This window comes from Primulina eburnea, chromosome 13 (genome assembly GCF_022965805.1).
Source record: "Primulina eburnea isolate SZY01 chromosome 13, ASM2296580v1, whole genome shotgun sequence".
NCBI lineage: Eukaryota > Viridiplantae > Streptophyta > Magnoliopsida > Lamiales > Gesneriaceae > Primulina > Primulina eburnea.
The window spans coordinates 7,262,695-7,279,001 of NC_133113.1; the positions used below are offsets into that span (position 1 = coordinate 7,262,695).

A 16,307-nucleotide genomic window follows, 5' to 3' on the forward strand; every position below is an offset into this window, starting at 1 on the left:
CACATCTTCTTGTCTAACTCGCACTTGATGGTACCCAGAACGGAGATCAATCTTAGAGTACACCGAAGTACCTTTCAACTGATCAAATAAGTCATCCATCCTAGGGAGTGGATATTTATTTTTGACAGTAAACTTATTCAGTTGCCGATAATCAATACACATCCGCATCGTTCCATCTTTCTTCTTGACAAATAGAATCGGTGCACCCCACGGTGAAGAACTCGGACGGATATAACATTTACTCAATAAATCTTGTAATTGCTCTTTCAGTTCTTTTAGCTCAACAGGAGCTAACCGATATGGTGCTCGAGATATGGGTTCCGTTCCTGGCATTAATTCGATATTGAACTCAACTTCTCGTTCTGGTGGAAAACCAGGAATCTCTTCTAGAAACACATCAGGAAACTCACGGGCTACATGAATATCAGAAATCTATCGCTCATCTTGTGATAGATCAACAACATAAACTAGAAAACCTTCATGAACAGAATCTAATAATCGATTCATCTCAATGGCAGAAACTAGAGGAATCTTGGTTTGAGAACCACGGCCATAGAAATTTCATTTAGGAGCAAAGCTAGTCCTGAAAAGAACTATTCCTCGATAACAATCAACAATGGCACGATTTGCAGTCAAAACATCCATACCAACGATACAATCAAAGTCATGCATAGGTAGGACTATGAGATTCAGATACAGAACATTTTCATCGTGAAACAAAACCGCATTGAACACCACATTATCAGTGATAATCATTTTGCCCATCGGAGTAGCAACAGATATATTGGAATTCATACTAGGGGTGCGAAGATCTTGCGAAACAACGAATGCATGAGAAGCAAAGGAATGAGATGCTCCGGTATCAAATAACACTCGTGCTATAAAACCACATAGATTACAGTTACCAGAAATGACAGTACCTGGAGCTGCTTGAGCCTCATCCTCAGTCAAGGCAAATACATGAACAGATGACTTATTATGTGGACCGCCTTGCCCTCTGCTCTGATGCGAAGGGCTACTAGGCTGATGGGAAGACTGGGACGCAGCTGGAATTCTATTACTTTGAGCACCACTACCTGCCTGGGCTGAATTCCCCGTCTTACTAGGACAAACTATAGAAAAATGACCCGGCCGACCACAATTATTACAAACCCCTTGAACTCCAACACACTGATTACTGGAATGCTTGCCTCCACAATGATCACAATAAGGTCCACTATAACGGTATCCACCACGACTCCCTGAACTCCCTGAACTCGAAGAACTAGAACCAGGCTTCTTAAATTGTTTCCCACGTGGACGAAGAGATGCAGAACCAGATGAACTGAATTGTTGCCTCCCCGACTGATGATGTTGGGTAGGAGCTCGATTGCCACTCATCTTAAGACTAGCTTCAGCCCTTTTCGCTATTTCCACTGCCTCAAGATAATTCAGTGGTAGAAACAAAAGGATGCAGATGATCATTCAATCCTTCAATGAAACTTTCGACGACAGAAACCTGACTCGCAGCAACATGAGGAGCATATCTCAGCATAGCATAAAAAGTATCTGCATAATCCGCAACTGACATATCGCCCTGCTTCAAGTTATGAAACTATGAAGCCTTAGAGCTGTAGAATGATGGAGGACAATAACTCTCCTTAAACTTCAGCTTGAATATATCCCACGATGGAACAATCCTCTGAGCATCTAAAGTCATCAATGTAGTAGACCACCACATTTTAGCACGATCTTTCAACTGATGCACAGCTAATCTCAATCGACACTCTGGAGGATACTCGATCCAATCAAACAATTCCTCAATCTTAGAAATCCATAATTCAGCTTTCTCGGCTCCCTCCGAACCACTGAATCGAGGTAGATGCATAGAATGGAAACGCGCAACTAATTCATCCATCCTAAGCTGGTCTAGATGATCAGTATCTTGCTCAACAAAAGTATCATCAACAACACGGACACGAGGTCTACCACGTCCACGACCTCGACCTCGAGCTAGAGGAATTTCATCAACAGGAATTTCTCCACCTCCCTCCATTCTATACGATAAAACATCAAAACAATTAGAATGGAAGCCAACAAATCATATAATTACATAAACATGCTGTCAAGTAGCATACACAGGCGCAACAACGATTTTAGTGCGGCCAAGACTCGAGTGTCCTAGACTCTAGTTCGAGCGTATCCCAGTTTACGCTCTGATACCAAGATGTGAGGCCCATTTACTCTAATGACAAATAATGATCAAACAATAATGGTTAGATTTAGATTTACAGCGGAAATGGTTTAAAATAATTTAAAACGGACCTCACGACCTAGAAAAATTTTGGCATGACCTCCCCGTAAATAGGACATCCCGAAAACTCAAGCAGCAATTTATATCAAAATATACTCCAACTTGAGTCATTAAAACAAAACCACGGTTAAACAACATATAGCCGCACTGGCCAGGACTAAACAGAAATTAGAACTTACCAAATACTCACCAGATCATAAATATCACAGAGTCGATTCAGCACATTACAAAAACAACCAAATACCACTACAGATACACGGGGCATCTCCCCGGCAAATAGACTACAATACAAGACTGAAAACAAACCCAAGACATACATATAGACTAACTGGGAGACTCCACTGAACAGAACCAAGCAATCCAACCTCAATCTCGAGCTCCACTGGCGGAACCTCGGCCTGATGCTGCAAAACGACTCGGGAGATCTACCATGGTGCCCAAAAGCAACCACAGCAGCCCCCAAGTAAACAACTGAGGTTAGGATTCTGGTAAGAAACAATCCAACAATAACAGAAATCATGCATAATCATATAATGAAATGTGATATGCAATGCATGAAAGGCTCAACGAATAATTGGGATAACAGGAGCCAACAAACAGTACGATAAACAACTGGAATAATGCTCGAGCAACAACACAGGGGAGATACATCGTCATGCAGCTAAACCGCCATACCAAGTATGCGAGGTATGCCAAGTTGTGCTGAATAACACCCCTGACTCAACCTCCATACTGCTGATACGTTATAACAGGATGGCACAACAGAACGAACTAGATGACACATTCCCAGCGCTCACCTCAAAAGGCTGCACTAACCACGAAATTGTTCAATCACATCTACGGTCTCATGTGTATAGGCCTATCAGCCACACAATGATCCCGAGATAAACAACAGTGCCAGATAACAACGGATATCAACAATGGGCTAACAAGAACGATAAGGCTCAACATGAATGTTATAACTGTATGCCCGATGCTAAATGCCAATATTATGTCATAATAATAAACATAGATCACAACGAAAGCATTTAACAATTTAAAACAATCAACAAGTCATAAACACGATCCATGTAACACAGAATAACAATTAAACATAATTTATGTTTTACCGACGTATATTACCGAGCTGTAACATACCTAAACCGACTCTAAAATCACAACAAGCTCAACTTTAATCTCCTCGACCTAACAATGATAAAAATAGGTCGAATAATTCACAATTCGCCAATAAAACTAAATTAATCCAACTTATTAATTTTAATTATCAAAACTTAATTCCCAAATCAATTTCAACAATTCTGAAATTTCAACTAAATAACCGTAATTCTCCAAAATTATCACACGATTAACTCGATACTAATGCAAAAAATCTTCGATTTATACCTCAAAACTCTCCAACGATCGAGCCTACAATATAAACCCAATATATACGTCAATACAATGCATTAAAATCGACAAAGCGAAATTAAATTGAAGCGAGTAAAATTACACTTCGGGGCAGCCTACTTATGCAACTAAAATCTGGAATTGGATCCAAAATTACCAAGATCGAAGTATAAACTAGTCGCTAGCGGTCCAATGTTGCTACTCGCCGGAAAAGACGTTGGAAGACACTATTCACGACCAAAAACCGAACTGAAAACTAGATGGAAAACACAAGAACAGCAAGGTAAGATTTAAGCTTCAAATCTTGCTCAATATACTCCAAAGAACCAAGAAAAACCAAGCAATAGCTCACCTAAAATCGAACAGGAGCAGTCCCGAAATAGGGTTCGATTGGGGATGAAACGAGCATCAAAAGTAGCGATTCATGGTTCAAAACGAAGCTACCGATGTAAGGAAGAAAACCCCTCAAACTGTTCGTGATTTCGACGCCGGACGGTAAAGTTATGACCTCTCCAAAATGAAGGTGCTGAAAGTGAAAAATATTTTGAAGAAAAAAAAAAAGAAAGCTACGGGAATGGGTTTGGGAAAATTGGCTTTATCTTCTTCTCTCTCTCAAAAATAAATTGTGTGTATGTATATGTATATTAGTTACTAAAAAAAATAGTAACACATGCACAATAATCCCGGTTTGTATTTATTTTGCTCTTGTGTGTTATTTAAACTCTATATGTATTTTATATCATTAAATTCTCTGATATTCTAAAATACATATTTTTAACACACTTCTTGAATTTATTTGACATAAATAATTATTTTAATTTACAATTCAATAATTATTTCAATCATGCCAAAATTACCAGATAATTAATTTCAGGACCTTACAATATTGATAACTATTAGATCTTGATAAATATTAATATAAAATCTTGCCGCGTCACTTCAAGAGTATCAACATAAAATTATAAGAATGTGCTACTTTATGAACATCAATATAAATTTTATGAATTATGCTGCATCTGGAGCATAAATGAATTTATCATTATAAATATATTATTTATTATTAATAATATGCGCTCTTCAAAAGAAGAATATAATATATAGATATCAATAGGGTAAATGTTCAATAACTCCCCATATCCCTTCTAAACTTTATCTTTACTTCCTATCCCTTAAATCCTTTGTTTTTGCTCCCCAATATTTTAAATTTTCCAATAATACCCTTATCCTTTTATTTTTGTAATTGATTTTCCTTTTTTTAAAATAATGGCCCATCATGCTTCCGTAAAATAAATTAAATCTTTTACCTCTTTGACTAGAGTACCACCGGGTTATATCCACCGTATTTTACGAACTGCTCCTCACAGTCCAACCACACGATCGCAACCGATGGTTACTAAGCAGATTCCTTCAGCAGTACTTAGCACAGCTCTAATTCGTTTCCTACCTTAGAGCGTACAGCAAAAGATCAAATTTTGAAAATAATACATGAGAGGGGCTAAGAGCAAAGATCTCTTTCATTCAAACACAAATATTTCTATATTACATAGTAACCTCCTGTAGAGGAGGAGAAACTTGTTTAGCTACTTATCGTAGCTGAACTCTTAACACTCATAAAACTTGAAAAGAAAATATTACAACCTTGTATGAAAGAAATGGAGAAATATTTGATGATCTTCACTTCCTTCTTCCTGCCTTATTTATAGAAGGCTCCTTCGGATTTGAACTTCGGATTTCAAATCTTCATAAGCCTTTACAGCTTGTATTGGGGACCATTTGGTGGTTGAGGGGTCTCTGTCTAGATTATCAATCTTGACATCAACTTCTCATCCTCTTTTATCTCTCTTAGATACCACTGACGATGAGTTTCCAATATCTCGGCAGTAATTTCATCTCCTTTATATTCTCTGAAATGATTTACTAATCATTTAAGAGCTTCTGCCTCTTTTCTCTTGTATGTTAATCTTCTTTTCAAAACTTTCAAATATACCCTATACATTTTTAAGTTTTGATTCTGGTGTGTTAACTGGTTTCCATTCTGTCCTTATTTATAGATGAATTTTCGGGACCAGTTAATTTACTTTTTATTCATTGGATTCCTTTTGTGGTATCCAATGTGTCATCCACCATCTATTATTGATGGTCCATTTGTCCTTTACCACTAATTAGTGGTTGTCTTGTTTCTACCACTCACATGGTAGTGGTCCTGCTTTTGTAATGGAGGGTCACATGTCTCTTTTAATTTTGTCGAGGAATCTTTGGTTTTTTGTATCCTCGAGGAAAATGTGCATGTGGTCCTTCCCCACTTGTGCTTGTGTCGGTAAAGTTTTTCCGATCTGATCTCGGTTTGAAACCTTTACCAAACTCCGGCTTCTTCTGGTCTTGGCATTCAAGGCAGATGTTTTCTGACCATCTTCCTATATGTGCCATGTTACAGAATTTTCGGCGAGTCTCTTTGCTTGCCGGCAACTTGCTGTTCCACAAAAGATTTCTTTTCTTTTCAAATAGATCTTCTGCAAAACTTGTTGTTTTTCCTGTCATGGTATTTAACAGGAATGATCCGTTCACTGAATGATTGTAGAATTTGAACGGAAACTTGACTTTGTCCATCTCAGTGAGACAGACCCAAATACCCCAAGCTCTTCTGGTAGAAATGTCATCTTCAGTTATTGAAGACACCAGGGGTGTTTCTTCTGATGGAGGGTCCTTGATAAATTTCTGGACATTTGAATCTGGCCTCCTTAGCTTGATGAAATGAAAGGCTTCATGTGTGCCTTTCCCTGCTGGTTCTGGTGCTGCACTGAAAAAATACAATTCCAGAATATCTCCTCTGGACAAATAATCATTATTTGCCCAAGTTTCATGAACAGCTTCCTGGATCCATTTTGGTAAACATGAAATTTCCGGAAAGCTGGGTGATGTAGTATAAACTGAGGCAAGAGCCCCGAATTCATACCATGTCTTGACCTCCTTGGGATATAAATTTTGTTTCATCCATACCCTTGGATATTTTCCTGATACATCAACCCTATTGGTGGCTGGGTTAATGCCAATTCTTGTTTTTAATTTCTCCCAATTCTGCTGGTAAACCTGAAATGGAGAAATTGTTGTTTCGTTAGTACCAACCTTAGATTTGCCTTTATCAATTCGAGGCCTAAGGTTGATCTCTCCCTCTTTAATCCCCGAGGTGAAGGGTTGACTTGAGGACTCAAGATAAGGATCAGGAGTCTCAATTTTTGTTTCAGTCGACTCATCTGGTGATGATCCCGACTTAACACTTGTGCAAGGGGTATTTGAATCCCCCGCTACAGGTATAGAGTCCTGTACTCGATAACTCTCCATTTGAGAAACCAGTGGTCTCTCAATGCCCTGCAGGATAGGCCTTTGCGTTACAGACCATAACTGAGTATATGCCTGTAAACATCCTGTAATTCGATCAGAGACAATTCTCTTATCAGCTTGTTGTAGCCTTCCCGCAACTTCTGCGTTAACAGCTAACTTGTTGAACTCGGTTTGAAGCATTTCAAGGTGTTCCCTCAAATGCCTCTGCATCTTGATAATAGCATCAATGTCAATGCTGTCCATCTCTTGTTAAAAAATCTGCAAGAATATTTTCATGAGATTTTATTATCATAATATCAAAAATATAATTTTGACATAAAGCTTGCCATCGTAATAATCTAGCCTTCTCGGGTTTAGACTCAATTCTATTCCTTAAGAAAGCTTTAACTTGAGTGTTATCAACTTTCAAAGTGAATTTCTTTGCAAGTAAGAATAACGGCCATTTTTCAAAAGCCCTCTTTACTGCATAAAATTCCTTTTCGTTGATATGCCATCATATGGCTTCTGCATCTGAGAATAACCCACTACAATATCTGCATGGTTGTTCTCCATCTGGTGTGAGCTTTCTTAAGGCATTCTATATCATCTGGTTGGAGTTTTTTTATCTGCTCTCAACTGGAGCATTGTTTCTCCAAACCGTCTTGAATCCTTCATTTTTGGGTTCAGAAGTTTTCCTGAATCACCACGCTTGCTGCGAAACTGGATTGGCAATTTTCTGTAAAATGCCTCCCTAAGTCTCTGGACTATGATTTTGTGAGCACATGGTGTTGTGAACACTAATCTTTTAGTCTCATTTTCTTGTGTATAGGACTTGAACATTTGTAAGAAATTATTTCCTAACAATATGTCAGCTCCTGTATCATGAAAATAAATTGGTGGTGTCTTTACCTTGTACCAAGGTGTTTGTCCAGCACCGCCAATCATTATTTCAGTCATCTTAATCCCTTTACATAAGATTAAGATTCTTCTGAAAAAATCTCTTCCAGCAATCTTGGGTAACTCTTCTTCCAAATTATTTGGAAAGACTCCTTGTTTTGCTGTACATATTCCAGCACCTGAATCAATATATGCAGCAAAGTATTCTGCCTTATATTGTTCATACAACATTCCTACTGGAATGTATATGGAGAATGGACTTGTGGTCATTGGATTTTCCACATTTTATCTTCTGCCATAAACTCCATTCCATACTCTAGACGTGTCCAAGGTTTATGTTCCTCGAGAAACTCTAGTCCAAGAATCAGTCGATCTGATTCTTTTCCTGGAATTCCTTGAATATGAACCTCCAATTCTCCGATATTAATCAGTCCTTGGTAAGTTCCTGTCATCGGTTGTTCCAAATAGTATATTGAATTACAAGGAAATTGATTCATTTGCTTTGTAATGTCAAATATTATTTCTACCTCCTTCCACCCTTCTGGGCATCTAAGTTTTCCTATTGTAGAAAAACTTTTCAGCTCCTGTTGGGTTTCTATGACAGGCTTTTTATCCCATCTGTAACTTGTAATTCTATCTCCTTGAAAAGATAGTCTTCTTGATTCTAGTCTAAGACTTTGATTCCTCTGTAGAATCGGTTTGTCTTGGATTTGTATATCTGTTTCCTGTATTAAAGGAAACTCAACTCTTTCTGGATAAATTGCCTGCGCAACTTTTCCAAATATCTCAGGGATTTCAATAAACTCGTTTCTAATAAACAATTCAGAATGATGTGTATTAGATAGAGCATATGAAATTTGATAGGTAATAGAATATGGCCTATTACCTTCTTTCATCAGCCTTTTTTCCTTGAAGTTCTGATGCAATGTCAAGGCTCGGCTGAAATCTCGATCTGCCAGGTTATAGGCTATCCTCGGATATATTACTCCTACAATCTTTCCTGCACAGAGATTTCCTGAGATTGTTCCCAGTACTGAATCTTGTAGATTCCCCATTCTTTTATCACAAATAGCAATATCAATAGGTGAATCTATCCCTTCTTTGAAAGTAGCCTTTATCATAATTTGGATTGCTCCGATATGAATCCAGGACATAGTCCTTGCTACTTCTATCTTGAGTTTTTGTAATTCCTCCTTAATTTCTTCGGAAGGAATTAACTGCATCTCCATTCTATTTCCTGTAAGTTCCATTGGGATTGCCATTTCCCTTCTAGAAACTTTATAGATTAGATGATGCTTTCTGTTTCTTAGGCCAAGACTTCCTAAGAACTTTTCTACCTGTCCTGCAGAGAAACCTTGGTATCTCTGTAGACTCGGATTTTCTCTCATGATTCTTTGAACCATGTTATGAGATATTGTTGTCTGGCTAAAAAATCCAGACAAATCTTCATGTGTTTCGTGTCGAAACACCTCGTCTTCAGTCAGATTCCGATTCTGTTCCATCAGATTCTTCCTGACTTAAGACTTCTTCTTCTTCATATATACTCTCATCTGAGGCAATGTCCTCAAATCGGTATACTTGAATGAGATCTTGGTAATAAACTGCATCTTCTATATCCGGAGTAGGATCGAAGCGTTTAATACCTCTTTTCTCATTTTCTGGACAGTTGGTCGAGATATGACCTCTTGCTCCACATGTCCAGCAATTACAATCCTTGAAACTTTCATTGGCTCGCGTATGAGTTCTTCTGAAAGTTTTCTTTGTAGGTGTTCTTCCTGTGCTTCGAGATGAACTCGATGCCTGGGATGATATCCTACTTCTCGATGGTCCGCTTCTTTGTCCAGATTTATAAGATCTGGCTTTCTGTCTAGACCATACGGTTCTTGGTTTCCAAGAACTTCTTCCACTTCGTGCATAAGGATGAGTCCTAAAACTTTTCCTTTTATGCTTATGTGGTTTACTTCCAATAATTGTTGGAAGATCATTTTCCTTACAACACAAAGGAGTTCTTTTGTTGATACCCCTTAGTCGTTTGTAATTCTTTTGTAATGCTGCCATGTGACACCATTCTGCCAATTTTCCTTTAAGGAAAGAGGCTCGTCTTGCCAACGTATCTGGATTGCCAGGTACATATTCCCTTATGAGCATTTCTCTCCAAGGGCTTGGCATTTTTGCGAAGAAAAGCTGCATAGCTATATCTTCTTCGACTCCTGAAATCCATCTATATTTAGTGAATAACATAATGTATTCATCCACTAAACATATGTCATGTAATTCAAGACTATACAGAGCTTGAGTGTATTTCTTCTTCTTCTCTGTATCTTGACTATTAAAATAGTCTACTCCTATAAAATGTGCTTTAAATAGGGTAGCCATTTTCCCAGCGATCTCACTAAGAGATTCACCGACTAGGATTGACTCCTTCATATCTAATGAAGTCATGTCCCAAGCAATTTTTACTGATCCCATAAGACTCATTTCCAAAAGTTTAATGAATCCTTCTTTGTTGAGATCGAGTGTTCCTGCTGCAATTCTCATAGCAGATGTCCAATCATCTATGAGATCTTCTCTGTTTTTGAAGTCTAATACATCAAGGTTAAGCATAACCCCGTAAGGATGTATAGGATCCAAAACAGTTTTCCCATAGGGTGTTTGGTGCAAAGGAATTTGATTTCTCCTTGCCCTTGTCCCTGCTGGGTGTGATCCTCCACCAGTATGGAAATCAGATTGAGATTCTCTCATGTTTTCATCTTGAGATCCCATACTTTCTCTTGGTGGTGCTTGAGAGGATGACCAGGTTATAGCAGGTAGGGTTTCCCCTACTGCTCTGTTCATCTTCAGATCTACTACTTTGAGATTTGCAAAAGATTCTGCAAGCTCTTGTAGATCGTCTAAACCAATCCTTTCTAAAGTTGTCATCAGATAAATTTCTTTTTTGAGACAGACTTGATTAGATTGATCATCTTTTCTTCTTCAGTCAAAGGTTTTGACACTACTCTGGCCTTCCCTTGTTGATGTAACAAAGGTTCAGTACCAAAAGATGGTGGTAACCAACCTCCTGAAGTTCGTCTACTAGAACTTGGTTGTTGTTCTAGTTTTTGAATTCTTGTTTGAATATCCTTTAAGGTCACAAGAATTTCTTCTTGTTTCTCTAGGATTTTCTCAACTCGTTGTGGTACATAATATAGCAAAGTGTCATAACTTTGTACTGTTTTCTGAATTTCTCTAAGACCCAAAGAGAGCTTAGAGAAATCTGGTACTATCTCCAGAAATTTATTATTCTGAATCATAAAATTTTACCTGAGGGTGCTGTTGCTTCCCTTCGTAGATCTTCTGTCTATACAGATCCATTGTTCTCTGAAGAATTTCTTCTGAGTAGATTTTGAAGTATGTTTTTACGGTTCTTTAGACCTTGTAAACGCATACCTTTCGTTCTGAATTCAGTGAAGCATGTACTTCGCTGTAATTCTTGTTCTAATTGATTTATTTCCAGGGAGATAAATTCAATTTCGAATTGGATGGTAGTCCCTGGCATATTTAATAGATCAATGAAGATCTGGTCTTTTCGGCCAGTAAGAGTCTACCTTTTGTGTATGCAAGGTTTTGCAAACACTGCTGTCTTTCCTCAGGAGATAAGTTTCCTATGTTCTCCTGTTTCTGATATCTAACAATGGTTAGATGAACTTGTGTATATTCCAAAATATTGGAATAGTTCTTGTAAATTATTTTTCTCGAACTAAAGTTCGGATTCATAATTTTCGAAATTCTCCCTCTCATACATTTAGTTGCTAGTAATAATAAAATTTTTGTGTTTGAAATGAATTAACCATGCTCTGATACCATTTGGAAAGCGCGGAGGATCAATTAAAATTATTAAAGGGAATAAGGGGTATTTTTGTCTTTTTTAAAACTTATAGGGAGTTTAAACAAGGTTTTTAGGTTTAGGGAGTTGAAATAAATTTTAGGTGGGTATTAGGGATTTATCTACAATTTACGCATATCAATATATATTTTTCTAATTCACACTAAATAAATATTCTTCGATAATATTTAATATTGATATTCTTCAAGAATATTCAAGATATGTGTTTTCCATAAATATTGATAGATATTTCATATTAGAATAATATTTTTCAAGAATATTAATAAATTTTATATCTTAAATTAGAGATTTAAAATTTTTCAAAAATACAAATAGATCCCATATTTTAAATAATAAATCTTATATTATTCATGAATATAAATAGATCTAGATGGATTACAATTTGTTAGATCAATATACTTCAGAATTATTGAGCTATATCAGGAGCATCAATGTAAAATTTAAAAAGTGTGCTATGCTAGAGAACAAATTAAAAGCATTCATTCTAATAATGTATTATAAAAGTAATCAAAAAAGATAGAAGATAAGAGAGAAAAATTAGTTAGAGAATGACTTTGAACTATTTTATTCATAACTGATAACCCTTATTTATTACCGTAATCTGAAATGATTTGGGTATAATTACGTAATCTGAAATTAATCTGAAATGATTTATTGATTAATTGAAGTGATTATAGCCGGCCAGTCCAAGACCAGATTGGGCAGAGAATATGAAGGATACGAGTTTTGGGCAGAACAATTGGCGCCCGAGCGCCAAAGCTCAACATGGTGTGCTTCGGGCAGAGGAGGTGGCGCCCGGGCGGTAGTTTTTGACCGCCCGAGCGCCAACGATACATCGTGAGGGCAGAATACCTCGCGCTCGGGCGGAAATTTATTACCGCCCGAGCGCCGAGCAAAATGGAGGAAAAGTTGACACGTTGATTTACATGCAACAATAATATATATATACGAATTACACATAATTTCCTCAGAATGAAACGAAGGAAGGAATCGAAAAATCATTCAAAAATCCTTACGCCTTTTAGATTTGTGATTCTGTGAAATCCGTCCGTCAGATTTGGAATCTGAGTACAGTACCGAGTTCCTATCAACGTAGGCTACAACTGGACGTAAGTTTTGCTACGTTTTGACATGTCTTGAAATTAGACTATAGTCAGAATTGAATAGGGTTCATATATGATGTTCTTGATATGTTAAACATCGTAGAATCGAAGTCAGATTGAAGAACGGACTGTTTATGTAATTGTTATGATTTTTGGAATGGATTTGACTGAGAATTCATATCAGATATGTATTGTTATTGAGATTATGATTGGTATCGACATTGATTATGAGTTCTGGTATTATATCTGTGATGTTTGGACTGACGGGGTTATCGAAACAGTATTGTTATGCCGTCGAAACATCAGTTGATTGATATTGATTAGATTGTATTTTGATTTGAGTATTGATTCGAACAGGTTCTGAATTGAGTTGTTTATTGATATTATCTCTGTTCGATATTGTTATTACCAGATTGAGAATGGACCGAGATAGAGTCGGGACTTCTTCTTCTTCCTCTTCTGAGCGAGAAGATAAAGGTATAAATTAATGTTGAGTTGGGATTGCACAACTCGAGTGAGGTTTGACTCGAGTTTCCATAAATCACATACTTATTATTTGTTTATCATTGTGTTTAATGATTTGATTTAAATGCTTGTTCTATGGAGTTATAGGAGCATGCATTAGACGAGTAATCTTGTGACAGAAGTACCTGATAGTGGCAGGTAACCACGGGTACATTGCACGATGTCACAAGATATGGTGATAGACCATAGTCTATGACGGATGCGTCTGGACACTGGATGTTTGGTTATATCGACTTGGATAGAACTGGAGTCTTTTCTATTACTATTTGTCGATATAGGAATGCCACATCTGGACATCGGGATCCCTAGGTTAGGATTGAGTCTAGTCTAAAACGTGGAGTCACGAGTCTGAGTGACAATTATATTGATTTATATTTATTGATGTTGATTATGTTCCTGAATATGGTTCATGTTCCTTGTTGTTCCTGATATTGGTACATGTTTAGAATAGGAGTTATTCTTGATATTGAGTATGTTCCTGATATTGGTACATGCTTAGAATAGAATTTATTCTGGATATTGAATTAGGTTCCGGATTAGAGTACATGTATGAATATGATTTATTCTTATTATGGATTGATATCATGATTTTGATATATGATATGATTTGTTGATATATGCTTTTATATTGTTTATATGATGGCATGTATACATGATTTATACTGAGATATTTATATCTCACCGGAGTTATCCGGCTGTTGTCTTGTTTGTAAGTGTGCATGGCAACAGGTGGGCTAGGATCAGGATCGAGAAGAGAACGAGGCTGGACTAGATAGCGTGGAGATCCGGGCTTTGAAGCAACATAGGATTCAACACTGACTTGTAGTTGAACCTAGACAGATTATTGTAGATCATACAATTGTTGTATATGATGTTTAATATTTAATTTGAACTTAATTACATCATGTTTCCGCTGTGTAATATAAAAAAATATTTTAGACCCTGTTTATTATAATTGATTAATTAGTCCCAATGACGATTAAGAACTGTATTAGCTTCCGGGTCCCCACACAAATAAAAAAAAGCATAAAATTTTATATATATATATATATATATATATATATATATATATATATATATATATATATATATATATATATATATATAAACGACAAAATTTGTATTCAAGGAAGCTTCCAGAATTTGAAAATTTTGTTTTTTTTTTAATTGTATGATTTATAATCATTTTAGTTTATTATTTTAAGTAATTATTCAAATAATCATACTTACTAATTCTAATCACTAATTATATATCACTACAAAAAAAAATTACGACGGTTTTTGCGACGAATAAACCGTCGCTAATGACATTACGTGAATCGCAAGAGTGAGATACTAGTTCTCTTAATAAGAATGTATCAAATTTCTTTTGAAATATATATCAATTAATAATTAATAAGATTATTTATTTGACACAAAATAAAAAGTGTACTAAAATTCTTGTGCCTTCTTGTTTTTTAAGTTTTAGATGGAGAAATCCCCTTCTCAATTTTTTGGTGACGCCTTGCATTTCACGTGTATTGATTAATTTGGCCCAAAAGAAAAGCCTATTAATCAATAGAAAACCCAATCTGAAAATATCTCAAAAAATGAATATAAAGTTTTTATAGAATAAATTCTATCTAATATTCTTTCTCCTAAAATCCAAAAATTATTTTTAAGTCAAATACCATAAATAGGACTCTGAATTTTGGTATATTCTTCACAAATTTCAAGATTAACTCCTTAAAATTCTTTCAGCTTCAATTTCACATACAACAGAAGAAGAATCACAAGACATGGTCACGCCATGTTCCAAGACTTCTTTTGTTTTTATCTTCTTGTCATAACAATTTTAAATGTGATAAAAACCATCTCTTTAGCTCAAATTTACTCCAAGACCATAAAATTTCTTCCTACAACAAAATAACATCAAAGTAATCAATTAAGCATGTCGAAAATGAATATAATAGGAAATATGATTTAAAAAAATACGAACTATTATGAGCATATCTATCCCTGACTTTTATGGTTTATATTTCATTTTTGGAATTATCATAAATTTATAAAATTGAACAAACATAATAAATACTTATTTATTTCATTTCACACGACGACGTCGCTATTTTTTCACATGCAACAATGTATTTCAACTTTTATGTATCTCTCGCTCACCAAAAACTGCACTTGCTTCCTTAGCTTTGTCCCTAAATTTGTTCCCAACATCTTCAACCATCACCATTCTTACACACTGCGCTACAAAGTTGCTGTCCTGCCTGCCCACTCACTGAAGCCTCCTCAAATTCTTGACTTGTAACAGCTCATCTCTTGTTCATCGGTTTCCTATCATGAACCAACAAAGGGTGCTTTTTTTTCAGCAGTTCTTCAGTTCCATCCCAAGTAACCCACGCATGCTTACATAAATCAGTAATGAGAGGAGTGTGGCATATTGCTGAGGGTTGTGATACCTCGTTTTGCAATTTAATGCCACCATACATCCATGGACCCTTACCCGAAATTTCTCATTTATTACTTTCAAGTTTATGAAATTCTCCCAACCCACCTCTCTGTAGCCTCTTTGATCTCATGGGAAGTGGGGTGAGACATGTCAAAACCTCTTTCCCTATGAAAACTTTTTTCCATAACCACGGTGTAATTGCTGGTGGTAGTGGCGTCCCAGAAATGATGCCAATCTAAGGGGGCGTAAGAAGATGAGGTGTCTTCCCATGACTTCTTTTTAGGAGGCATAATTCCACAAATTCAATTCAAACAATAGATCTGAAAGTTCTGTTCCCACAGTGTGAGTGTGATGAGGGTGATTGTTGTGTGTATCAGAAAGTAGGTGTTGTGCGTGGATGTTGTAACACTCACGACAACATGCAGCGGAAGTTTCAGTTTAAGAAGTTAACACACAACTTGAATT

At 36.4% G+C, this 16,307-nt stretch overlaps 2 protein-coding genes across 3 annotated transcripts in view; both read right to left on the reverse strand.

The window, feature by feature from the left end:
- Positions 1 to 16,307, reverse strand: part of LOC140808943 (UDP-glycosyltransferase 91C1-like) — an 80,935-nt gene that overhangs the window by 40,618 nt on the left and 24,010 nt on the right. The window contains exon 2 of one of the 2 annotated variants that reach the window (XM_073166336.1): positions 15,467 to 15,506. The exons of the other annotated variant lie outside the window; for it this stretch is intronic. The gene's annotated coding sequence lies outside the window, so the exon portion shown is untranslated. Of the gene's footprint in view, positions 1 to 15,466; positions 15,507 to 16,307 lie in introns of those variants that run through there. 2 annotated transcript variants of the gene reach the window in all.
- LOC140810877 (uncharacterized) lies at positions 1,443 to 4,041 on the reverse strand. The gene is made up of 4 exons (XM_073168781.1): positions 3,837 to 4,041; positions 3,677 to 3,700; positions 2,611 to 3,478; positions 1,443 to 2,036 (listed from the first exon to the last, which is right to left on the reverse strand). The coding sequence occupies exons 3-4, from the start codon at positions 2,811 to 2,813 to the stop codon at positions 1,595 to 1,597; spliced, it is 645 nt and encodes a 214-aa protein (XP_073024882.1). The 5' UTR covers positions 2,814 to 3,478; positions 3,677 to 3,700; positions 3,837 to 4,041; the 3' UTR covers positions 1,443 to 1,594.

Excerpts from the sequence above, each read along its gene's own strand:
- LOC140810877 (XM_073168781.1), bottom strand. The coding sequence starts at position 2,813 with ATGATTTCTGTTATTGTTGGATTGTTTCTTACCAGAATCCTAACCTCA. Across the intron at positions 2,037-2,610 it reads GTCTCCCAGTTAGTCTATAT|AATGGAGGGAGGTGGAGAAA; the intron begins GTATGTCTTGGG and ends TTTATCGTATAG.